This window comes from Myotis lucifugus, unplaced genomic scaffold (genome assembly GCF_000147115.1).
Source record: "Myotis lucifugus unplaced genomic scaffold, Myoluc2.0 scaffold_636, whole genome shotgun sequence".
Classification (NCBI taxonomy): Eukaryota; Metazoa; Chordata; class Mammalia; order Chiroptera; family Vespertilionidae; genus Myotis; species Myotis lucifugus.
The window spans coordinates 207,862-234,605 of record NW_005871684.1 but is presented as its reverse complement, the minus strand read 5'-3'; the positions used below and the strand labels follow the sequence as shown (position 1 = coordinate 234,605).

Here is a 26,744-nt window from a genome sequence, read left to right as displayed (position 1 = left end):
TTGAAATTTATTCTTGGGGTAATAACGAGCATTGAAAATATGTAATTTGTCCATCTCTCCATTCAGATGTATTGTGAATGTGAAAGAATCCTCACCCCACTGCCTAATGTGCAAGCACTCCCAAATTTTTCTTTAGTGTCTTGTCTCTCTGAGAGACAATGGAAGGACCCCACTAAAAGGAAACCCGCCATGCAGGGGTTGCTCAGTGCTTGAGCGTGGTGGGGGCTCTATCCCTGGGGTGGGAGCTCCATCCCCGGTTGGAGGTGTGCAGGAGGTAGCCAATAGATGTTTCTCCGTCATCAACATTTATGGCCCTTTCTTTCTCCCTTCCTCTCTCTCTACAACCAAGAAAACAGGCTTTCTAGAAAAGAATATGGAAGGAAACCCACCTGCAATCCCGCTGTGCTCCTGCAGTCCGTCAGCAGGTCCTCAGAAAATGGGTGCTGGACCAGCTCCCCTGGGCCCGCTGCAGCTTCCAAGGGGCCTGTTTCAGGGCTACTGGCAGAATTTCCAGTCCTCCCTGGACTTTTATACTGGTTGGAGGGGAATTCCCAAGTAGGCGCAGACTACCAAATTAGCATAATTGCATGGAGGGACACAATGCTTGAAGGGATTTGCTTTTCTGGGTCCTTTAGCGTTTTTAGTTATTTATTCTTTACACTGACCTGTTTTTTTACTCTTAGGAAGATGTACCTCCTTTAAGAAAAACGAACATTTGTGGAAATGCCTGCTGTTTCCTTCAACACTTTGCCTTGTTTAATGTGCTGACATGCTTGGGAGATAAACGGACTGGTAATACACAGAGCGGAGAGTTCTTTGGCATGAAGTCCGCCCACAGTGTGTGCAACCAATGACCTCCTTCACCCCCAGAACTCTTCATGTTTCCAAATGAAGCTCGGATTCTATGAAAAGCCTTTCTTCTTCTCAACCTCAATCCTGACCTCCTGCCACCGTTGTCGCCTCTGTGTCTTGGAAGAGGACCCTCTAGGGAACTCACAGGGATGGAGCCCCCAATTTTGTTCTTGTGGGACTAGCTCACTTTGCACTTTCCCTTTGACTCAAATCACTGTGCCTGAGTCATTCCATGTCTGCACAATGAACTCTATGTCCTCCCAGGTCACAGTCTGTCCTGCAGGTGGATGTACATAAACTTGGACTTGTTCCTTCAGTCTCTTCTACTGGTTGATACTTGGTACTTTCTTCAGTTTCTCTTCCACTGTCATCTGACTGGATATTTGAGGCACATTCCTAGGTGTTTACTAAGAGGCTTTGAGGAAGCTAAAGGCAAGTCATCCCATTTTTGCCTTTTGTTACTTCCTTCCCCAGAGAATTGTGTTCCAAGCAAGTCAACCAATCAGGCCCAGCTTTGCTCCAGCACAGGCGGGGCCTGTCTGATTTCAAAATGTGGGCATTCTGGGTAGTTTCCCATTTTATAATTTGCATACATATGAATTTCCACTGACCTTCTCATTGGTCTGTCCTCTGTTATTGATGAATGTGCCCCCATGGTGACCCTGGTTAAGGACCTGGAACTGTGGTTCCACCCCTGGTGTCCCTACACCTGTGGCTCAGACTGGACACCCAACTTCTTATGAGATCCTTGTCCCTGCTTGTCCTACCATTGATCTTAAGTGACCCCAGACTGTGCTAGTCGGTAGGAGCACAGATCAGCCCAGTGGGTCTGCTGGGAGCATCTCCCTTTGATGTTTATGTTCAACCTGGGTGTTTGTTGAAGGACCACATTCTTATCTTGGGGGACAAAGTGGTAAACATCCTTTCATTTTGCCTTGGGACAGCAAGTTTTGTTCATTATTAAAAAACAACAAAAACAGTTTAAGGAGTGGCTGATAAGATTAGGGATTTTACCTTATTGCAGCTCTGGAGTCAGTGTTGAGCACAAATATTAGAATTAACCCTTTCCTCCCCCACTGCCTCCACCAATCTTTAGCTCAGTTCAGAGCTTTTAGAACAAAAGTCAATGAGCTTTCTTGGTTCCAGGTCGGCAGATCTCTGTCTCCTATCAGCTTTATTTTCTAGACTGTTCCTTCGGGTTGGCAGAAACAGCTAAGGCCCAATCTGGAGTGAGTGCCGGGCATAAAAATCAGAATCAAGTAAGATGTAGATTGTGGTCAGAGGCTTCACTGTTCACACCCCACCCCCCACCCCCCCCGCCCCAAATACCATCCTGTAGCTCCCTTCAGAGCTTTTAGAACAAAAATCAAAGAATTCCCTATTTTATAATTTTCATATGTTTTATCTCCCAGTGACCTCCCTTGTCTTTTGTCTATAATTGATAAGTTCTCTTTCATTGTGATTATACTCAGGGCCCACCCTTTGGGTCTCTGCACCTGGAGCTCAGCCTGGCCACTGCACCTCCCTGGGTCTGTCTCTCCAGGCTGGTACGGCCCATGACCTTAATTATCTCTGGTCTGCCTTAGCCCAGAAGTTGTATTTTGTCCACTCTTAGGTTCAGCCTCAGAAGTCAGAGTTAACTGTGTCATGTCTGAGAAATAAGGCCCGTTTACTGGGGGAATTATACGAAGTAGCATACACCACCCTAGTCTAATGTTTTAAATTATTAATTGTTCAATTTGCTCCTTATCTCTTCTGATGGAATCTGTTGGAATTTTGAATGCCATCAGAAGTCTTTTCTCCTGAAAAATTTTGACTCTGTGTATGTGCTAACTACCCCGCATTTAATGTCCTATATTTCAGTTATGGCTGTTTCCCATTTTTCTAAAACACTGTACAATGGCTTTTCTAATTAAACATGATTTTCTAACAGACCCCAATAACTCCAAGAACTTAAGGTTTCCCAGCACAGACAAACAGAAATGAGTTTGAAGTGATGTGAAGGGATGGATGTATTCATGAGCTTGATCGTGTGGGATCCTTTCCCAATGAATATGTAGAGCAAGTCACCATATTGTGCATCTTAAGCTGTCCTAAAATCAAAATACCTGAAAAAATAGATTCTCTTATTTTGGAATAAGTCAACTGAAGCAATAAGGAAATTAAAAAAGTTTTCATGCCTGACTTTTTGCTGTTCCTCTGAATCTGAATGGGGATCTGGGTAGATCTCTTGTATGTTGCCATCACGGTGAGATCTCATAAACCCACTGCTGTTGTCATTTAGATGGAAGATTTATTTTTCTTTTTTAAAATATATTTTATTGATCTTTTACAGAGAGGAAGGGAGAGGGATAGAGAGTTAGAAACATCGATGAGATAGAAACATCAACCAGCAGTCCAGGCCCATTAGCTTAAAAGCCCACCAGTGCCAAACTCCAACTTTCACTCTCTGAATTGTTCTAAATATAGCTCAAGTTAGCACATGTAACCATTTAGAGTCTGCCTGCTGCACATACCCTGCTAAAATGCACCCACCATTGGCAAGCCCTAAGTGAGGTAAACTATGGACTACACAAGTCGCTAAGCTGCTGCTAGTCTTCTGTAGTTCTGTCCCCGAGACACCCCATCTTATGGCAGAGGGACTTCATCTGACAAGGAAGCACCCTCTCCCCAGACTCTATCAATAACCAAAAAGCTCTCTTCCCTCTGGGTGGTAGCCCTGCACTGCTGCCTCTGGAAGGAACCATCCCCCCCTGTGAGGGACTTCCCTTCACCAGCAAGTGGTCAGTGTGGCACCCAAATTAAGCTACTTGTGTGATTCTGTCACTGTGTAGTCATGTAATTGTCCTCTTTCAACTCCCAGACCCCTTGATCTCACTGCAACTGCTCAACATACTTATATGCATAGGTTAGTGGAGATACATCCCACTGGGACGTGCTTCTCTGAGTGGGTAGACATCAATCCTAGGGATCCCAGCATCAGCACAGCAGCCGGACCTGCCCCTTCCCTCCTGGAGACCCCCTGGGAAAAGTGTGGTTCCTGGCTAGGCCACCAGATAGGTCTCAAATCCAAATTTTACCCTGGATCACACCTGAAGTCAGCTACAGTTTGGAGACAAATTATATATTAAGTAGATTAGTTATGTAATAATATGTGACTTTATTTTAGAAAATGATTATAAAATATTTCAATGTAAAAAATAAGATAAAAGAAGACTGGTGTACCCAGATAGCAATGTAAATAGTAAAAAATATATTTGTAATTAAATTTATTGTGGAGCAGGTTTCAAGTGTACCTAGTAAAATATTTTTATTTGCAAACACAAAGTGCCCACCAGCTGTAATAACTTGGTATATACAGTATCAATACATTAGTGCTCATAGCGACTCTAAGATAAAGGTACTCAGCTATTTCCACCTTTGAAATGAAGAAACTGAGTCACAGAAAGGTTCAGTTACAAGGTCTCATGGGCTGTGACAGTGGAAATTAGAACCCTGGGGTGTGTCTCCACAGTCTGAACTTCTCACCACAAATTTGTTCTCTTTGACCCTTGTTCACACTTCCATGTCTCCCTGGCTGATCACAACCCATGTCTCTCTAGCCAGAGGGCCGAGATGTTGAATTCTGATGGCTAATCTCATACATGACTTGACCCCCCCCCCCCCCGCCGCCACTCCAGCTGTAGAGAGTCAGTTGAGGAGCTTTCTAAAAAATAATGATGTATTAATGTCACACAGAGAAGTGCTCCTTTCACTGGTCTCAGGCTATGATTTGGGATTGTGCCAGTTTTGGAAGAGCACAAATCATCCCAGTTATGTCTTGAGAGCATTTCTCCTTGAGGCTCAGGTCCAGTATTGGGGTTGGTTGAAGAGTAATATACTCCCAACCCCTGGGGCAAAGTAATTCTATCTTGCTGGAGTTTTCTTTCTGGGCTGCTGTGGGGACACACAGCACTGGCTCAGTTTGGGGAATGAGTAAGTGCATAACTCAGGGCTCATCTAAATAAGATGTGGGATGAACTTCTGTCCAAATTAGTTGGAATCAGAAACATCATGGAAATAATGCAAAAATTCTTGGCCTGGAAGGGCAGAGCTGCTCAGGGGCAGGGGCAGGGGCAGGGCTGGAGCCTATCTTACTGTTTATACTAGTTATGACACTGTCCCATGCCCTGCTGGGCCAGGCTCACAGCGCACAGAGAAACTTGTCAAAGATCCCTGCTGTGACCACTAGGACACAGATGAAGACAGAAGATGATGAGCTGTATGAAAGCAGCTGTGGGAGAAAGGAATACTCAGAGAGACAGGCTGAACCTCTAACCCACATGCCAAGGTGTGCAGACTCCCACATCTGCATTTACAACTGTGTAAAAAAAGAAAACCAGGATTTTATCAACATAGATTTTTTCAGCAACAGTTTATTGTTTAATAGCAATCATCTATTGAAAAAGTTTAATCTAATTTCTTACAAAATTTTGCATTTAATATTCTCAGATCACCCTATCTTGCATTTATATGACATATTTTCCCCAGGAATAGTTTTTTTCCCCTTAAAATTATGAATCATGTGCTAATTAGTATGTTAAATAAACCTCTAGAGGGTTTTTTTCCCCCTAGATTGAGTTTTCAGGTATGAAATCCAGCTGAAGCTTTCTCCACTTTGAGTATAGAACTGCTGTCCCCTCAACATGAGGACTGTAGTGCTGACTATAAATGAGTAATCTCTGTCCTTCTTTCATGACACAGAACGTATTTTCTATTCTCCAAATTCTCATATGAGCCACAGCATTCCTCTCTGAATAAAGGACTTCTCATATGTTTTCACTGAATCATTTCCCAAGGAAAAATTATTGGTATTCCTCAAGAGGTTTTAGTCTCCTAAATACTGGTCTAGTGGTTATTTCATCACTGAGTTTTCTTGTGCACACCATGCTTGGAGCTTGGCTGAATAAATGTTCATAGCAACTACAGACCTAGGGGTTCTCCCAAGTGGGGTTTGCTCACATTGTTTACCATGAATTATAAATGAAAGCATTCCCCGTGACTGCAGACTGAGGGGTTCTCCCGTGTGAATTTTCTAGTATGAAGCCGAGAGCTGTTGCTGCAGACTTCTGCATTCTTCATGCTTCCAGTGTGAGTTCTCCCATGTCACCTATGGTCAGACGAGTGACTGAAGGCTTTGCCAGAGAGATTCCATACAACTGGATTATCTTCCATCTACATTTTCACATGGAAGATGAGTAAGGATGACTGCAGGACCTTCCACATTGATCACAGACAGTGTTTCCTTAATGTGGGAGTCCTTGCTGTTTTTTAATGTTAAAACTATGATTGAGTTTTCTTCTATATTCATTACTTATAATACCATGTCATCTCAGGTCAGAATATTTACTGAAGGCATTCATAATTCTCTCTACATTGTGGGTTCCTTCATGTCGTCTAAGGGCAGAACACTGACTGAAGGCTTTCCCACACAGATGACATCCATAAGGTTTCTCTCCTGTGTGAGTTCTCTCATGTCGTCTCAGGGCAGAACATTTACTGAAGGCTTTGCCACACTGACAACACTCATACGGTTGTTCTCCAGTGTGTGTCCTTTGGTGCTGTCTGAGGTTAGACGACTGACTGAAGGCTTTCCCACATATATGACATTCATAAGGTTTCTCTCCGGTATGAGTGAGACTATGTTTTCTAAGGTCAGAGCTCTGAATAAAGGCATTCCCACAGATGTGGCATTCGTACGGTTTCTCTCCAGTGTGAGTCATCTCATGTCTTCTAAGGCTAGAGCAATTACTGAAGGTTTTCCCACATAGATGGCACTCATATGATTTAACTCTGGTGTAAAGTTGCTTATGTTGATTAACATATGACTGGTCACTAAAGGATTTTTGATATTGTTTGCTGATACAGGGTTTCTTTTCCATATGAGTTAACACATGTTGAGTCACTGTGGAGCTATGAGTGAAATCTCCCAAATCATTATATTCATAGGGATCCTCTTGAGTGTGAAATTTCTGCTTTGGGGAAAAAGATGAAAGGCTGTTAATTGATTTGCCCACATAAGTTCATACATTCACTTCTCTACATATGAGTACTAAACTAATCTTTCCGTGATGATATCTAATTAAAATGTTTCCAATGATGCCTACATATGCTGGTGTGTTACTCCACTCCACACACAGATTTTCTCTTTTGTAGCATCCCAACTACAGAGCTTATAGGTTAATTTTGAAAACTTCAATTATGTTTCAAAGACTAGGTATACAAACAACATTTATGCAGTTGTCCTTTTTATTAATATCTCAGGTTATAGTTATGAGCTTAGGTTAATTCCTTCTCTACATTGAAACTACTCCAAGTTTTTTGCTCAGAAAAAGCTTTATCCCAAATTAACATAAATCACACTATTGTACTCAAGTACTAACATCCAATTGCCAAGTTTTGATTTGGATGACCAGAGTGAACACTCATGAAACTTACCAATTGCATGATTGTAAATGTGTCCTTTCCACTGGTGTGTTGTGTGGCTATTATTTCTTCATTTTGAACGGCACTTTCCCTGCCTAAAATAATTTTTAAAAAATTAGAATGGCTTTAGGGAAATGAAGATGTGAGTATGTCTCAAAAATTGGCATTCTGATGGGGAATACTCTAAGGAAGTAGAAACACACCCAAAGGCACTGACAATTAGTAAAGATTTTCAGGATTGAAGTGCAAAAAACATAAAATAGATGTTGGGTAGCAAAAGAGAGAGAAACTTTCAAAGGGAAAGATCAGAACAAGATTATTATGTGAAAGCTTAATTTCAATAGCATATGAAAATCCTTATCCCTCGAGCCAATGACAGGACACATGAATTTTGACTGATATATATATATATATATATATATATATATATATATATATATGTATGTGGAATAATGACAGCATCTGAATAATTTTGCTTCATTGTCCATCTACATTTTGAAAAATGTCACTCAAACTTCCCAAAGCCTTCACTTGATAGTCTAAGGCAGTGATGGCGAACCTATGACATGCGTGTCAGAGGTGACACGCGAACTCATTTTTTTGGTTGATTTTTCTTTGTTAAATGGCATTTAAATATATAAAATAAATATGAAAAATATAAATCTTTGTTTTACTATAGTTGCAAATATCAAAACATTTCTATATGTGACATGGCACCAGAGGTAAGTTAGGGTTTTTCAAAATGCTGACACGCCGAGCTCAAAAGGTTCGTTATCACTGGTCTAAGGACTTACTCAGTCACTGAGCAGACATCTCCTCACACTGAAGCCCTGACCCCCGCTGCTCACCTGCACTCTGGCCTTGGAGAAACCCAGTCCCTTCACTCCATAGCTCTTCTCCTTGCTCGAGCTGAAAAGTCACATCTGATTTGCAGATCCGATACCCTGTTTGTGAAAGAAAGTTATATGGATTTTGAGATATCTCTCTATATATAAAAGGCTAAGTGACCTTCTGACTGTCCGACTGGCTGGTATGATGCACACTGACCACCAGGGGGCAGATGCTCAATGCAGGAGCTGCTGAGGTGCAGTGACTTCGCAGTGGTGGTTCTCAGGTCACACACCCCAAAAACAGAGAGGAGGGAGCCTGACCCCAGGGTGTGTCACCTGAGAACCTCCCTCTCGCAATCCGGGACACCCTGGGGGATGTTGGAGAGCCGGTTGTGGCCTGATCCCCACAGGCCAGGTTGCGGGACCTCATGTGCTGGAGGGACCCTGCTCACTCTGTAGACGCCCTGTGAGCCGTGGCGCTACCCCAGGTGTGGCCGGCCGGGAAGGGACCACAGGAGGCTGGCTCCAGGGCATGTCTGGCCCATCTCGCCCAGTCCCGCTCTGCTGGCCACCTTCTAATTAATTTCCTTTCAATGTGCACAAATCCATGCACTGGGCACTAGTGTACTAATAAAAATGCATTCTCATCAAGTTCACGACAGGCTATTGAGGAAGAATAAGATCACTGCAGGTCATCAAAGGCACCAACACCTTTAACAAAGAAAACAGGTAAGAAATCCAAGTCACATGTCCACAGTAGTAAGACCTCTGGGTGCTGATGTCCACCCTCACATTCAGTCAGAAAGCAGAATCTTCCATCTTTTCAAAAATGGGGAAATTAAATGTCTCCAAAGTGACTTGAATATTATTTTCAAATGTAAGTTTCAAAAGAATAATCAAGTTTGTCATTTTCACTACTCTGGTCTTAAGTTCAGCATAGTGACTAGAACAGAATAATAATTTAGAAAATTTAATCAATTTATTTAAGCATTCAAAAATATTCATTGAGCTCCCAGTTCTGTTCTGAGTGTTAGATATTGAGTAGTAAGAAAGACATTAAATTGGGATCAAGATTACATTCTAGTTGGGTGAGAAACTAGGTGTAAGTAAATGAAAAGAGACAACTTTTATTCCATGTAGTTTTAAGGTCTATGACAGAATCATGGTAGAGAGAGGAGTGGGCTGTGGAAGCTATTCTAGATAACTGTTGAATGAATGAATGAATACCTATTTACATACATACATACATAAAAGTTGACACACTCACCCAGGGAAACCAGGTGACTGATGTTCTCCAGCATCACATCTCTGTACAGCTTTCTCTGGGGTGTGTCCAGCAGGGCCCACTCTTCCTGGGTGAAGTCAACAGCTACATCTTCAAATATCACCGATTCCTGAAACATCATGGACATTCTGGTTTCGACAGAGTAACCCCAGCCAATGTCCAGAGGAGGAGGGTAGAGATGGCAAAATAAGAAAGGGGGATGAGGAGCTGGGTATATAGCAAGATCAAACTGAAGTTGGGGTTCTCAGTGCTGAGCTGGCATCTGCCTTTCAGATGTATCACAGACATATTCATAGTCTGAACTAATAAGTCTTTGTTAAAAAGGAAAATCATATGAAATATGGTGTAACATAACCTTGAAATTTTCCAGAACTGATTTTTACTTCCAGACCCTTAAAAAGTTATAAGTAAAACTCACTTCCTGGTTAATGTCAAGTAATTTTACAGACTTCTAATTAAGGCAAACGATAACTATGATTTGCCACTGTTGAATCATGACTATAGTTACATCACTCCCCTGCGTGAACCTCAGACTCCTTGTCTATGAAAGGGTTTAATAATGTGTTGTGAGTGTTGAAAGATTCCATGAACTAATCTTTTCTATGTAAACATGTATTAAATACATGCCATTGGTCTATAACTCACTAAAATGTCCAGGATCCTTGAAGCAATCTCCAGCATTCCTCAGAAATGAGTAAGTTTCACACAGAACTTGGTACCAGTAGGTGCTGTCTGTCTTATTGCTACAGGACTCAGGTGTTCATAATAAACAACAGGTCAGATGGTCAGCAGCACAAGCCAGGGCTCTGAGAGGCTGTGCTGAAGGACAGTCCTAACCTGACCGTCCTGTGGGATGAGGCCTCCCATCCTTGACTTTATCTGGGGCCTCAAGCAGCAGTTGTCACTGTGTCCTTTGTAGCTTTATCTTGTCTCCAGCTAATGGATAGAAGAGCCCCTGGATTGGTTTAGGTCTATCTAGTTCTCCAACGATTTTCCAGAGTCCTACATTTGACTCTGCTCTACTCCCTGCCCTGCATGCACAGCTGCAGGTAAGGCATAAAAGTGCATAGACATGAATTCCAGCTACCATACTTTCCAAGTATGAAGGAAAGGTCAATTACAGAAAGACAAAATGTGTAACTGGGACAAGAATGATCATGAGAATTTTAGGTGTCCTTTAAGAATTTTTCAAAAGTGAAAATATATTCTAGCAAGACCTTCCATTTAACATGGAAAAAATAAATGAATGATTCCTCATGCTCACTGAGCACCTGTAACATTCAATGACTGGCCTCCCTGATGAAACCATTGCCTCCCCAGTTCTACCCCTCGTTCATCTCTGTTCACACACCCACCCACCTCTGTAATCAATAGCATGATTAAGGAGTTCATGATTTCCCAGTGAGGCCATGCACTGAATTAGAGAAAGCTTCTCTCATCTCTTCTGCACACGTACAACCTGCTGGAATAAATCAGTATGATGTTAGGAAGAATGTTAGTCATTGGGAGGTGCCTGACCCATTACAGCCATCTCAGAGTCCTGGGGAAATTTCACTGGAGCTCAGATCTCTGACTACCTCCTGATTGCGTAGGACAGTGATGAAGTAGGAGAAATCTGCCCACTGATGTCAACAGCAGTGTGATTTCAGTAGAAAGAAGCATTCCTACTCACCAGCGGCTGCATGGTCAGTGACTCAGTTGCCAGGTATCTTTCTCTGGGTTTTCACTCACAGACAAAAGGACACAGGCAAAGCTGAGGATAGAGAAAGAAGCCATGAGACTCCAATCTTGTGCACAATATCCAGACCCTCCTGTCATGAAACTCCAGTGTTCAGCTGGGTGTGTTCCCTACTCCCAGCCTAACCAACAAACAGGCAGCGAGTCTTCAAGAAATGCAGAGGACTCTCCTCCTGCCCTAGGGCCACAAGAATGAAGACTGTGAGTACAGTTGATAATAAAAAGCAAAGAAATACAGAAACCTTATGGATAAGAATATCAAATGTACTGAGCTTTGTATGCTAATTAGGCCATGGCATTCAGCTATTCAATTCCCTCCCTGATTTCCAAGTATAGTAATCCCCGACACACACCATATGCAGACATTGGTATTCACCTGCAGGTAAGCACTGTGGAATTTCTCAGGTGTCAGTACTGCCTTATGCACTAGCAGGGATTTTCCAACCTCCACGTAATCCTCTGGACCCTCATTTCCTCCTGCTCAAATACCCAAGCAACTAAGAACGTGTTTTTTGATAGAGTTATCAATTCAACAACTTATTCCATTTGGAGGATTCAATGGCACCCATCCCATCCCAATCAAGTCCTTTAAATCTCTGCCAGCAGAAAGTGGCAGGAGGATATACATGAGTCATAGAGGCACTGGCATGTACTGCCTCGGTCCTCTAGGTCAAGGAAGCCCAGATAATACAGAATTGCTGGAAATTTACTTGGTCCATCTCATATTTTCATAAGGTGGTAGCTGAAATCCTATTCTGTATTAACCTTCATTAGCTGCAGTATCCCTGTATTTCAGCGTGCACACACGTATGCTTATGTGCATATGTATGTACAATAGTACACATAAAAGTGTGTGAGACACACACAGAGAAAGTATTTATAAACTCTAAATTCTCTCCTAAAATAGCAATAATCAAATGTATTTCATGGAAAATGATAATATATCATAAACAAAAGTAGCATTAACTTACCCATTTGTACCTGAAGTTCAGAAAAACAAAACAAGTGACATAAACAGAAGTGATTCAAAAGTTTAATTTAAAAATATATATTTTTTATTGATTTCAGAGAGGAAGGGAGAGGAAGAAATAGAAACATCAATGATTCATGTCCCCTACTGGGGAATGACTCTGAAACCCAGGCATGTGCCCTGCCTGGAAAACAAATGGTGACCTCCTGGTTCAAAGGTCAATGCTCAATCACTGAGCCACACCAGCTGGGCACAAAGTTTCATTTTTCTGTATGTGAATTTCCAGTTGTTACTCTCCCCTTATTGATTTTTTCTACATTGTATTGTTTGAACTATATTTCTGGACTCCCTATTGTGTTCTAATGATCTATTTGTCTATTATTTCATCAACAGATTATACCCTCGATTATTCATCCTTTTAAGAGTCTCTTTCCAGAAGCCTCACTATTTTGCAGATTTTGGTTGTTATGGGCAGTACTGTAGAGAAGCTAAAGCGAGGTCTATCCTGCTCTTTATTTTTAAGAGGACTATGATCTATGATATCATTCAGGCTGAGTCAGGTTGACTCCATATAAGTAAAAATGCTTGTGTTTAAAATGTATATTCAAAGGGCATATTTCTCAGGTATCTAGAGTGTGCATATTTTACCATTAAGAAATAGAAAAACAACGCACCGAAGGTCTCTTTAGATTTAGCTAATGATTAAGGACTGTGAAACCCTACAAGTTTCAAAAGCTTGGGGCTTCCTAGAATAAATGATTTAGCTTCACTATTGATTTTCCTATATGGACTATGTGCTTTAACTCTTTTGAAAATATTAAACATTTGAGAGACTAAGGACATGATCTTAAGATAAATGGAGATACAGATATACAAAAGAACAAACTGATTTTGAAGAAAAATCATGCAGTATACATTCATTTTAAGTATAAGTAGTTGATGTTTTAAGAAGTATCATCATCACCATCATCACCATCACCTTCATCATCATCACGGTCTTAGTGCCCCAAGACCAAAAAAATGCTGAACAAGTTTCTCCTGGACTGGACGGCAGAGGTGAGGGCCCAGGCTGGGGACACAGTCAAGCTTCCCCACAGGCTGGTGGTGTGCAAGTGTTTAATGAGTGTGAAGTGCTCACAGTTGGAACACGGAGGATCACTGCTGTAATAACTTATATCTTCTTGCCCCCTCCCCTCATTAAAGCCAGGCTGATGTCACAACCATTTAGCCTCTCATACGCAACGACCAAAACTCTGGTCCCATGTGTTACCAGAAGAGATGCCTTATAACAGGGGTCTCTCCCTGCAACAGCCAAAAGTTCTGATAATTAAGGAACTAAAATTAATCACCTTCAACTTGAATCAAGAAGTGCAATTACTGATGATAAGGACCCTGGACAGTATCAGAGCTCCACGGATCCATTACATCTGCCCACTCTAGGAGCCTGGGGTGGCTTCTGTGTGAGAACAGCCATCCCAAGTACACCAAGGAGTCCCTCATGATTTTCCCAAGAGGGTCCGTACATACCCTGAAAGGTGTCAGGTACACATCTCCATGGTTCGGAATGTCCAGCGACCATCTTCCCCTGCTGAAAAGCTCTGCAGAGAAGGAAAGCGACATTCATTTCTAAAACCCAGGGAAGCCCAAGTTTCCACCTGTGACCCTGCTGCCCTCGGTGGCCACAAGGCCAGAAAGTGGTTGGATGCTCCCTGCTCCAACTGTGCCCTGAACTCTGATATCCCTTAAACACCTGCTCTACCCTGAGCTTTGCAGCACCTGCTCCTCTCAACAGCGAGAACATCTGCCCCCTGGATGTTGGTCCACACCTGGAAATTCGAGTCTTCTCTGCAGTGCACAGGGAGGAGAGTCTTCAGCATCACAGAAACAGGCAGCGTCTAGTGGATACCAGGCTCTGCTCTCTGCCCGCCGTGTGCCTGCACAGGGATGGAGACTTGAATCCTTGGACTTCCCGGGTGAGTGAAGAGGTCTGAGGCACGGAAGAGTTGTTTAAATGTCTCGATTCTGGACATTATTTTTTCTTATTTTCCTCTGAGTCACTCAACAGGGAGGACAGACCTTTTGATCAGATCTGGAAGAGAAACACCAGATTAATGCAAGGATCTGATAACTGGGAAAAGGTAGCCACTCCCCAGGACAGTTCACCACCCAAGATGCTCCATAATACAGTTTACTGATGGGGGTTACCCAGAGAATATGGATAATCCCAGTAGAGGGAAGGAAGAGTTAGGAAAACTAACAAGGCATTGGCCATGGGATTATGTTGGGTTTTGATTTCAAGGCAAATTTAGGTTTAAATGTAAAATCTTTTTTCATCTTTAGAATTTTTCTTCTAATGAAAAGAGGGCTTTGTGGGGAAGTCCTATGCAAGTGAACAGGACATCCCTGTGTGTGGGAGGAATGCACCTAGGAGTCGTTGTGCTGTGTGCCTCCAAGTGGCAGCATCAAGAAAGGTCCTGTGTGGATGAGAACTATGAACTATGTAGAAGCCATGAACTTTCTTAGATCGTGGGGAACCTCCGCCAGCTCCCACACATGTTCCAAATGTACTGTGGAAAACAGTCATCATGTTGAGCCAGGCAGAGTGCCTGCTGCAGACATATATTTCTCTCTAAACAATCACCATAAATTCATGTGATTTAAGGAGAACTAAACTCAATGAAAAAAAGATGCAGTAGCTATTAAAAAGGCTCAAGTATAAAAGAGGTAGAAGTGAAAATCCTTTGCCTGTAGCAGAACACTATTTTAAAATTATTCAACAATTTCAGTAATGGACAGCTTACAAATTATTAAAATCCCCCAGGCCCAGGGAACAAGCATAGAAAGCTAGAGAGGAGGTCTAAGCCTTCTGGAGCCTTTGCAGTATTTTCTAAGTGTGCTACAGAACCACAGAACTGCTCATGCTGCTCCACAGACCTGCAGGCTTGGAACAGGGCAAGGAGGGGCCAATGCAGGCTCCTACAACAGCCCCAGCTCCCACCACCAGACCCAGGCTCAGAAGCGAGATGCCAGAAGTACACACCTGAAGGTGGTAGAGTGGAACACAAGGCAGAAAGTGCAGCAAGACAGGGCCAGGAAAGGCTTTAGTCTTAATGTTCGTAGTAGGTGGGGCTTTGGGGGACTGGTGGGCAGGACATGGTCCTTGAGTCCAGACACCTTCCCAGAGGCCAGATCCCCTGTAAGGCACACACACAAAACATGTAAATTAATCAATATAAGAGTTGTCTCTGAATGGCAGATTGTTTTCCAGATATATTTTTATATTCTATTGGAGGCCCAGTGCATGAAGTTTGTGCACTGGTACAGTCCCTAGCAGCTGCTGGCCGGATACTCCCTCCCTTCCCCTGGCTGGCCCCGCCGCCTGGTAGAACTCCTGGTCAAGGGAACAGTTTGCATACCACCCTTTTATTACATAGGATCATTTTTTACTCATTTGTATTTCAGCATTTTGGAACAATTAACACATCTAAATAAAAATTCATTTAATGTTTTTTTAAAGAGAAAGGATGACAGTTGCTACAACATGAGTGTAGATTACACAGAAAATTCAAGTGATGGCTTATTCTACACCATCCTTTTGGTAATAAGCAATATGTACAGTCAACAAATAATGAGCCATTTTGAAAGTCATACAGTAACTAGACAAAGTCCAGGCAAGAGGAGGTTTTATTTTTACATTAGCATATATGTTTTCATATAGCATGCAGATTTTTGAAAGAAAACAGAAGTTTAGTGAGAGTTTCTGCTGGGCCTACAAACATTTGCTCCTATTGGATGCTATTAAGAGGATATTAATATCACCTAATAAAGTTTCTATTACTCACTAAATACTATGAACTTAAAAAAAACTCCTTGCCACAACTGTTGACACTAGGCATTTCACAGATATCCTCCCTTGAAGAATAGTAAAAAAATATGATTATTTCCACTTTAAAATACTGCAAGAAGTTTAGTAAGGCCAAGTATGTACCAAGCAAATTTCTCCTGCTCCTGAGTGTCTGTCTTCCTCCCACTCCCTGATCCTTATTCTTATTCCTTCTCCAAGTTCCCTTCACAGAATCTGCCCTCTCCTCATTGGGGAGATGCTTTTGACATACCCTCAGTTGTGACTGTGGGGCAGGCAAGGAGGTCAGCAGGAGAGGCCAGTAGAGAGGAGCAGCACTGTCCTCACAGGAAGGACAGGCATGGATGGGAGAGTGGCAGGGTTTGCCCTTCTCACCCCTGCCCTTAAAAAGTACAGCTTAGCCCCCACCCACTGGTGTGGCTCAGTGGTTGAGTGGTGATCCATGAACCAGGGGGTTACAGTTCAATCGAGGTCAGGGCACATGCCTGGGTTGCAGGCTTGATCCCCAGTGTGGAGTGGGCAGGAGGCAGCTGATCAATGATTCTTTCCCATCACTGATGTTTCTATCTCTCTCTCCCTCTCCCTTCCTTTCTCTGAAATCAATAAAAACATATAAAAAATTTAAAAAAGTACAACTCAAATTTCATACCACTGAGCAGGAGCCACTTCTCCCATCATTCATGGCTTTAATCACAATGATGTCAAGTATTTAATTCCTCTTTCCCAGAATATCACATAAACTATCAGCCCTAGCTGATCTGGCTCAGTGCATAGAGCATCAACCTGTGGACTAAAGGGTTCCGAGTTTGATTCAGGTACCTAGGTGGCAGGCTGGATCCCTGGCCCTGGTTGGACACATGCAGGTGGCAACCAATCGATGTGTTTCTCTCGCATCGATGTTTCTCTCTCTGTCTCTCCCTCCACCTTCCACTCTCTCTAAAAATCAATGGAAAAAATATCCTTGGGTGAGGATTAACTACAACAACAACAACAACAACAACAAATTATGACTGCTAGCAGACCTAATTAGCAGCACTGGGAATCATGAAAATAGCTCTGAGCAACGTAGAAGCCAGATAAGCTCTCTTCCCACAAAATTTCATGACGACCCAGCCTATCCTCGCTCGATTTCAGATACAGGACACAGAGGACATAGACCTCGCTGGAAATTTTAGTTCACAGCCAGCTAACTTAAATACAAGGGGAGGAACATGTTGAATGTTGAACTCATTGATGAAACTCGGCTTTGACTGTTCATGTAAAATAAATCACCAACATGCTTACACACTGAAATAGTGTACGATTATCTGCTCAGCACCAAGGAGTGTCTTCCAGTCAGAACCTCCTCATCGGAACCGGACAGAATACATGTCAGTGGGAACAGAAGCTGTTGATTGACAACAGAACTCCAATGACGCTGGGATCTGCCTTCCTTCTGGCCCGGTGCTGGCCAAACCCCTCCCGCTGGCCTGTCTCCTCCCCTGCCTGCGGTCCCCGGTCTCTCTGCCCGTACGGCACTGCTCTCTGCCCAGGTCGCATCTTCCACCCCCATTGCCTTTCCCTTCTTCTTCCTGCCCCTCCGGGTCTCCCTCGCCGCCCACCCGACCCTCGCGCACCGGTGGGATGAGGAGGTCCCGCGCAGGAAGCGCACTCCCAGGGGGACAGGACTGTCAACACTAAGCCTGACAGCTGGGCCGGTGGGCGGGGCTTGAGGGCCAAGGAACCGGAAGTGCCCAGGACGCGGTGGGCTCCCGGAAGGCGCCCCGATTGGGGGGAGGAGGGATTTCAAGGGGGCCCGCGGGCTGCAGATCCCCAGGTCGGGGCCTGCGGGGCGGCCGGTGCTGCGCGGTGCGGAGAGGAGACGGTGCAAAGGGCCCCGGCAGGCAGGGCGGGGCGATTTTACCTGCAAGTGAGCGGACCGGGCCCGCAGCTCCCCAACTGGGCGGGGCTCCCCGCGGCTAGGGCGGGCGGGCGGGGCGGGCGCACTTCCTCCACGTCCCTGGGTTCCAGGCTGCGGGTGTGGAGGACGCTGCGCTGGGGTATCCACGAGCGATCCTGACCTGGAAATACCAAAACTCGCTCCCGCCAACGGAGCCCTAGAGCGGGGAATCTGCTTCCGGGTCGGCAGGAAGCTGCGAGCCGAAGGGGCGGGGCTGCCAGGGTGGGCGGGGCCTGCCAGGGCGAGCTGCGTCTGCAGCGCTTGGGGGCGGGGCCTGGCGTTCCTCAGTCCCGCCCCGCCCCCCCGCAGGCACTTCCGGGCGCGGAACCTGCGTCTCCGGTCTCCTTCCGGGTGAGGTGGGTGTCCCTTGGGCCGCCGCCCACCCTGCCTGGCGTTCAGTGAGTCACCTGCTTTATTATAAAAACGGTGAGTTGTGGAGCCACTGACACCGAGTGCGGAGGCACTTCCTCGTCACCCCTTGAACACGGTGTCAGTCAAACCCTCTGTGAACACGTGCCATCAGGGAGGGTCGCTGTGGGTGGATCCTGAACATCTGAGGTTCCCCCCATGTACACTTCCTTATTCTTCCCTTTTTTTTTCTTTAAAATATATTTTTATTGATTTGACAAAGGAAGGGAGAGGGAGGCAGGGAGGGAACGTCAGTGATGAGAGAGAATCGTGGCCCTGCTGCCTCCTGCACGCCCCCCACTGGGGATGGAGCCGCCAACCAGGCGTGAGCCCTGAAGGGAAATGGAACTGTGACCTCCTGGTTCCTAGGTCCCCGCTCAGCCGCTGAGCACGTGGCCTGGCTGTGCTTCCTCTTCTGACCGGAGCTAGAACGTTAGCACCAAACCTGCCAGCTTGAAAGGAGCCTTTCCCACTGACAACCACAGAACTTTCCACTTTGTTCTCAGTTGCAGGGACTTGAGGGGCCCCTTGCGGCAGGAAGGATGGGCGTGGTGAGCAATCGCTTTAAACGAACAAAATTGCTGCCTGTGTGCGAGTATGTGTGTGCACGTGTGTGTGTGTAGGTATGTGTGTATCCCTTTCTCCTTCTTTACATTTAATGTTATAGTTCACAATTCCTGAGATGTATACATCCAGATATTTTTGAGGCAAATATAGGTGGCATCCTACCACTTGCACAAGTCTTTATTTTCTAAATATTTGTAATTTCACATTTTCCCTAATTTTTACTCCCCGTTATCTGAAAGAGTATTTTTAATTTGAAAAATGTGCTCCTTAGGAGATAGGTAGATTTTGCTTTCAACAATGAGAAATCCATTTTTTCATTCTTTTTTAGACATACACACAATTGGATATCTTTCTCACGTGAACATCGAAGAGCAGTGTAAAACCAGATTTTCACATTTCAGTTGCCTCACTTAAGCCTTTAATAAACTTTAAGGTGAAATATGTGAGTTGAAATTTCCTGTGTAAATTCTGAAGTTCGGGGTAGAGAAAATTTGGCAAGGTTACACATCCCAGCTATTCATGCTGCAGACATATCTTAAAGATATTTCCAAAGAAAAAACCTTCTGGTTTTCTAATGGCTAATACAAGTTTCTCCAACTTTGATTTAAAAAAAATATTTAGACTCAAAAGGATTTAAATTCAGGCAGATCCCATTTTCTTAGGCAGGGGGACAATCGAGACTCTAACGTCCATGCCACTGCTCCCCCAGGTCTCCCAGTCTGAGATCCTTTAACTGGATCACCTCTCACTCCTCATCCTCAGGTCTATGGAGACCTGAACACAGATTGAGGAGCCAAGACTGTATGTGATTTGAGTTCAAAGAATCCTGATATCTGAAGTCTTCCCCCATTTCGTTTTTCCTCATCTGCCTCTTTCTTTACATGGGAGTCAGTTGACATAGTTCTACCCATGTAAACCCTCCAGCCTCTGACCCACCTTCTCCATCGAACCTTCTGTGTTTCTGGTTTATACACAGTGTGAGCTTTGTGAGGCTAACAGTCAACTGAAGTGACTCCTCTGGGGTACAGATGGGCTGCATATTTTTTGCAAGTTCCCTGATTAGAGAATTCAAATGTTTTAGAACATGTTTAACAGCCCCAGTGCTCAGGACTCACACAAGAACTCGCTGAGCTTATACTTCTGAGAGAAGGATCCAGACACCAGTAGTTTTTAACTCTCATCAAGTGGTTCCAGTGTAACCCAAATTGAGAACTGATCTAAATGCCGGGCTGATCACACTTTAATGTGTGTGCAGACTGTGGGGACATTGCTGACACGCGTGTAGTGCTGCAGCGGAGCTGGGCTGTGCCCGAGACTCTTTATATCTAATAAGCGACAGATCCAACAAAAAATCCTCTTCATTCTCTGGTGAATAAACTTGGATAAGTTAATTTTTATAAAGATGAGAAATGTTTAGAAATCAAAGTTCCTATAGAATCTCATATTTGAGAGAACTTTATTAACATTACAACAATTTTAAACACACATTTACAGTGACCAACAGTAACTAAAATGGACAAGGCCAAGAGAATATTCCTTATGACTGTTTCCACTAAAATACCTCTACGATACTGAAAACTTGCATCTCAGGTCAATGTGCTGCTGGAGAGATGCAGACGCTCTAGGTGGGTACGTTACCCCAAGCTTCCCTAGCCATTTACACATTAATCTCATAGCTTCCGGTTTACATTATATTTTGATAGTCCTGTGTGTGGACTCAGTTTCTTACAAAATAAATTACAAGTTCAAATGCCAGTTTGACAGTAGTAAGTCTTTCCTCAGCATTGTCTGGAGGTCTGAGGACGCTAATGCTACATGCCACAGGGCACTGGGTAGCTCTCAGTACTTCCCCCAGATGCCTGGTTGGCAGAGCACCCTGTGGAAGGCAGGAGCTCCAAAGCCACATCTATACACACAGCAGCGCTGCCTTCAGAGGACTTTCAGCCCCAGAACTACCTTAGCGCTCACCATGTAACTGCCTTCTTCCACCTGGTGGATCTGCCAGGCCCTTCCTGTCAGGACAGGTAGGTTCCATCTCTCTGCAGGGTCTGTTCAAGGCATGGTCTGTGTGCCCCCTGGCCAGCGGGGGCCCAGCAGCAGTGGTTCTTTCTGTCATTTGGAGACAGAATTTGGCTGTTGCTCAGGTAATGGGTGACCTTCACCGTGCTTTTAGTGCAGCTGAATAAAGCCTTCCTTGTACACTGGAGGGGACTTATACCATCCCTGGAACCTCAAGCATCAAAAGATGTCCATTGTCAATAATGGCAGCTCCCAGAGTGTAAAACTGACTAGAAAAATTGGAGGATGAAGTTCCTGGGACACCCTCTCTGTCATTCCAAATAGGAACCAGTGGTCTGGCCCCCAGAAGTGTCCCCGATGCTGTTCACTGCTGTCCATGCCATCCCAGGGGCAGTTTCTAAGTTGACTCAGAAAGTTTTGTGTTGGCTCCTGCAGGGCACGGATGCCCTCGCTTTGGCCTCAGGCAGGGGAAGTGGTTGCTGGGCCCTTGAGGGCACTTCTGAATGTTTGCAGAGGCTGAGCCTGAACAGAGATGCTCTCCCCAAATTCGCCCTGTGAATCTGCCCTGCGGACCTGCGCTCATCCCTGCCTCCAGCGGGACTTGATCATTCCAGGAAACTCATTAGTTTCTGGAGCTTTGTCAAAGCAAATGTGTTTCTAGTTCAACTTGGCAGCCCAGGTCCTGGAAAGACTGGAAAATTTTCTACCTCGGGCCCCTTGGACCTGATGTTTTCTAAAATAGGTGTGCAGTGATGGCTTCCAAAGCCCGCCCGAACCTCTGGAAGGTTCTACATTTCGGTGGGTGCCATAGAAATGCTGGTGCTGCTGGAAGGCACAGAGACAGGGATCAGGCAGCCCAACTTGGCTTGGTCTGGAGGATCTTCCTTTGAGATGTCACATTCAAAAGGCTGTTAGCAAGGGGCTTTAGTTTCTAACCACATGGGCACATCCAGCATCTTGCTTGAGTAGCTTCATGAAATGTAAGCAGATTTCACCCAGAGGGAGGGTTCCCATAACATCCCCGATGATTGAGCCTGGGGACTGACACCCATCATTTGGGCACTATCTCATTGGTTACATGTGTCATCTCCTTCAGTGGGAAGGGGTTGACACAAGGGCATGCACACTAGGATGGAGATGAGTGAGAGCCGTGTTGGGACTGCCACCAGGAAAATGCCCTCACTGTTCCAGACCTGAACCAAAGCTGTTGCCCTATACTTTGGTGCTCAGGGCAAGCAGACTGGGTTATTCGCATGTGCCCACTTTTTTTTTTCACATGTCATTACATCCCTATAATTTGTATTGCAAACATCTTCCCTCCCTTCTCTCTGTATAGTTTGGAGCCTCACTGAACCTTGATTACTGCAATAGCCTTCTTCCAAATTGGTCTCTCTGTCATCTTATTCACCCAGGCCAATCCCTGAGTATTCCTTATAAAACTAGAATCCAATTATGCATGGATTAAGGTGTTTGCTTCCCCCTTCTATGCTGCAAACACAAACACACACACACACACACACACACACACACATACACACACACACACACTTCCTAACACTCATAAAAGCCAAGCATGACATTTATTCTAGTAAGTCAGAGAATTTAGAATATGCTAATATTAGAACTAGAAAGAAGCCTAGGGATGATCTAAGTTAACATTTTTCAGTGAGTACTCCAGAATAAATTTCAGAATCGCTACCTGGGAAATTTGTTAAAAATGCAGACTTCCAGGTTCCCTCCACCTGACCAAACTAATTTTCTTGGAGTAGATCTAAGTGTGCATTTGGAAGCCACTTTACCAGTTGGTTTTATGCACAGTAATGATTGAGAGTACCCTGATCTACATTCAACAGATGCTGCTGAGATTTGAGGAGGACCAGACCTCTCATTAGCAGCAGGTCTAGAGAATTAGAAGTTAAATCCAGACCCACTGCCTCCACGTTCATCATCTCACTGCCCTGCACTTTGACAGCTGATGTGGAGGACCTGGATGGATATGGCCGCAGGACGCAACAGTCTCCTCAGCTCTGGGGAGCAGAGCATGGTCCTGGAAAATAAGAAGCTCACACATCATCGGGGAGGTGAATGTATGTTCAGCAAACTAACATGGCATAGTGAACACTATATGGAAGCAGAGCACCTGGACATTCAGACCAGGAGTAGTCGGGGGGGGGGAGGGCATTAGTTATTAGCAGGGCTAATGAAGCCCAGGAAGTGTTCACTAACAAAGTGTTTAGTCACTGACTAAACTGGCTGGTTTCTCAACATAGTCTGGCTCATTGTAACAATATAGAGAGCTCTTTGTTCATAGACCTTAATCTGTTGCCAAAATGTTTGTACCTTATGTTCCCATTTCACAAGGATTTCTGGTCAAAACTGTGCACCCACATCCTCCTAATGAACCAAGTGTCCAACAAAACAAGGATTTTTGGTCTCCTTATGAAGGCCATTGTGTCTTCATAGGACCTCTCTGTCCAGGAACATCCCTAATGAGGTACGGAAGGCACTTACTACCCAGACACAGACATTCCGCTGCTGTGAGAACCGCAGACGGAAGTTTTCTCTGCCTCCTGGAAACGAAGCCAAGCTTTCTCCTCTCGGAAGCCATGAGGATTGCTGTCTTCCTCTGTACCATTCTTCTCTCTCTGAGCCAAGTTCCACCAGGTAACCAAATGAACTCTGCAGAGCCTTGGTAAGGGCGAAGTGCCTGGACCTCATGGGGATCCAGTGCTCAGAGCAGAAGTCTGTCACCTGTGCCCTGTGGAGGGAGAAGACCTGTTGGCTGAGAGCCCTCAACCACTTACCTGCAGCCATGTCTCTTTAGTTCTCCATAGCCACTCAGATGAAATGAAATCGAGGGTGTTTCAAGTGCTTGAAATCTTATCTTCTCCGTTTCTAAAAATAAAATTAATTAGGCAAATTTACTAGCAGTTTCTAGACCTAGATCACAAACAAAACAAAAAAAACTGATGTGTTATTATAAACGTGGCCTCCAGAAACCCTCCGCTTACTTTCAGCAAAAGGTCTGCAGAGGCCGAGTTACCCTAAGATGCTGGCATGAGAGGACACCAGAGCTGTAGGGCCCCAGGCAGAAGGGATTAGTGGCGGTGTGTGTGTGGGGGGGTATTTGAAAGGTGTACTGTGCGTCTAAGAATTCTCCAACTTGTGCCTCCATAATGTTGGTCCCCTGGGCTTGGCTCTGCCCAGTGATGCTCCATCTCCACACTTGGCTTTTCCTCTTCCTTTTCAACATCTAGTTAAACAAAGGGATCAGAGTGTATCTTCCTGCACTCAACATGCACAGGTGCATCCCAGGTGCGAAGCATCTGTGGGCATCTCCTTGCTTTCACTCAAGGAGATGACCAGACACCCAAGATAGACCAGGAAATGCCCTACAACTCCTGGGTGTGTAGGCTCTTGGGTGTGTAGAATAAGCAACCTATTGCTCTAGATCTAGTGGAATATCTTATCTTTTCCTGAGAATTCAGGCCCTCAAGGGTCAGGGAGGAGTATCCAAGTAGTCAGACATGTGTAAATGTGGACAATCCTCTTATATTTTAAGGAATTGTTGGTTGCTATGCTTTCTCCTGTTTGAAAAAAGACACTTCCCCAATTTTTCAACAGAAAATATGCTCGGGGGCATGCCTATTCTTGGCAAATCCAGACTTGCCTGTCTAAATCCGTGTTTTAAAGGAACACTTACTGTGAACAGGTAGATAGTACTTTGGGTTTGGGAGGTTGTGGGTGCAGCTTGTGAGGCAAATATCAACTCAATTTTAGAACTACTCTGGAGGTTGCAGTTGGGGGAGCCTGGAGGTGGGAAAACACTTCTATTTCTCAGGTATCTGCTAATTAAGCACCGCTGTGCACCCTTACTAGGAAGCAGCATATGAGGGAAAAAGGATGTGATGGCCCTTCACTTCCACAAAGTCACGGGTCAGCCACCTTCATTGCCAGGGAACAGACAAAAAGCCCCAAACACAGCATTTGCATGTGGTGGAGGAGAGGTTTCCTGGTTCCTTTAGAAAATGACTAAAAGAAAGGTAAATCAAGAACAATGTGATATTTGAGAGCCCAGGTCCTGAGCCTTAGGGGACCTGACTGGGAGTCAGAACCATGGCGTCTGTTTAGTACTAAGAGTGCTTGAGGCTCTCTGTCCACCTGACTCTCCCTCAGTGACAGTCTGCATGTGTGTGCACGTGTGTGCAAGTGTGTCTCTGTTTATGTGTGGAGTGTGCTGACTACCCCACACTCTATAAGGGAATGAATGGCCCCAAAAGTAAGAAAAATACCCTGAATGTTACTTGGCTTCTTACACACACAGGTAACAGTGGGTCATATTTTTATAGAGCTCCTTTGTGATTTAAAAGGAAATATTCGGTTGTCAATTGCCACATAACAGCACACTTAGCTCCAAGATGTGTGCCATCAAAGTGACAACACATGTCTGTACCAACATGCTAAAGGATAAAAAATAGCTCTGCATTAACCAAGTATTGCACAACTGTTCGCTGAATGCCTATGATGTGCTGAGACTTGAGCTGAGCTCTGGGATATACATACAGAAAAGAGTAAGGTGTTCATCACCCAGCAGTGGAGGCAGGTGGAGGCAGGACAGCAGAGTAGAATGCAAGACGTGCCCCAATAGAGGGACATCTCAGAGTGACTTCTAACATGTCGCAGGACATGCCAGTGCTTCATCCTCTCATATTCTAACCTCAGATGACCCTTCTAGTGGCAACAGGCCAGTTCTAGCCCAATTTCCCTGGGGCCCATCTACACAGTAGTTGAGCTGATTGCAGACAGAAGGAAGAGATGTGCAGCCCAGGGAATGAAAAACTCAGATTTCAAGTGATTTCTACACAGTGCTCAACAATGACAATGGTCACTGATTTAAAAACAACAATATACCCTTAAATTATTTCTGAATTCATCTATACAGTAAAAATATGATGTTGCATATTTGATCTTCATAGCCATTAACCGATTGCTTTGTGAACACTGAAGAGATAAATTCAATGTAATGCATCTGGGTTTCAAGAGGTATTTTCTGGATGTATATAAACGCTCTATAATGATTAGAAGCTATCCAAGAACTGGCCTTTGGTTCCAGAATAAGGAGACGTGGGCACGCTGGCGTTGATACCTCTTACTATCATTAGCAGTCCAGGGCTGATTTAAAATGAAACGCATCCTGTGCATCAGCATGAGGAGCTACTCGGGAGTGCGAAGGGCTGGGAGAAGCTGGTGCTTCTGCCTGGAACTGCCAAAGGGGCGCAGCTCCCCAGCCTGGCCTGTTGTTACTTAGACACACCCAGCGATGCCACGTTCCCCCAAAATGCCAAGAATCCAAATCTTTGTGGGAAAGCAGACTTCTGAGTGTTGGCTTAAGGACTCAAACAGCAACAGCAATCAACACAACATAATTTCAAGACACACTCCCCCTCTGTGTGCTTCGATAGACATTCAGGGAGATGACTCAATAGTTACAATAACCCTCTTCTCTGTGCAGCCCGGGGCAAATTCAAGGAGCTCTGTGAGCGTCCAAATGGCTCCTGCCAAGTATTCTGCCTCGAAACAGAAGTCCAGGCTGGGAGATGTCTAAGCGGCCAGCCGTGCTGCCTGCCCATGGGACACCAATCACGGATCGACCCGACGATACCCCCTCAGGACTGAGGCCTTTCAAAGGGTTTTGCTTGTTGGGATGTTTCATTCTCTGGTTCTCCATCTCCATCTCCCACTGTCTTGTCTTTCACAGGGATTCTTGCTGAGTCCTCAATAAATAATAAAGAAGCACTCGCAAACACAGA

The 26,744-nt window shown here is 44.6% G+C and overlaps 2 protein-coding genes across 6 annotated transcripts; one reads left to right on the top strand and one right to left on the bottom strand.

Moving 5' to 3' along the window:
- Nucleotides 1-5,247: 5,247 nt before the first annotated feature.
- LOC102440254 (zinc finger protein 705A-like) lies at nucleotides 5,248-18,090 on the bottom strand. Of its 5 annotated transcripts, none has more exons than XM_023746218.1 (9): nucleotides 17,905-18,090; nucleotides 15,180-15,333; nucleotides 13,966-14,228; nucleotides 13,667-13,737; nucleotides 11,104-11,185; nucleotides 9,415-9,617; nucleotides 8,166-8,261; nucleotides 7,330-7,412; nucleotides 5,248-6,866 (listed from the first exon to the last, which is right to left on the bottom strand). In XM_023746218.1, exons 6-9 carry the CDS (start codon nucleotides 9,557-9,559, stop codon nucleotides 6,219-6,221), a joined length of 972 nt encoding a protein of 323 aa, XP_023601986.1. In that variant the 5' UTR covers nucleotides 9,560-9,617; nucleotides 11,104-11,185; nucleotides 13,667-13,737; nucleotides 13,966-14,228; nucleotides 15,180-15,333; nucleotides 17,905-18,090; the 3' UTR covers nucleotides 5,248-6,218. The 5 variants fall into 5 exon arrangements, with proteins under 5 accessions (XP_023601986.1, XP_023601989.1, XP_023601987.1 ...); XM_023746221.1 differs by having other exon boundaries at nucleotides 5,248-6,863; XM_023746219.1 differs by having other exon boundaries at nucleotides 9,415-9,560; nucleotides 11,105-11,185.
- A 180-nt stretch (nucleotides 18,091-18,270) lies between these two features.
- On the top strand, nucleotides 18,271-26,744 carry LOC102440042 (beta-defensin 108B-like). Its single transcript, XM_023746222.1, has 3 exons — nucleotides 18,271-18,366; nucleotides 23,398-23,598; nucleotides 26,447-26,744. Exons 2-3 carry the CDS (start codon nucleotides 23,424-23,426, stop codon nucleotides 26,608-26,610), a joined length of 339 nt encoding a protein of 112 aa, XP_023601990.1. The 5' UTR covers nucleotides 18,271-18,366; nucleotides 23,398-23,423; the 3' UTR covers nucleotides 26,611-26,744.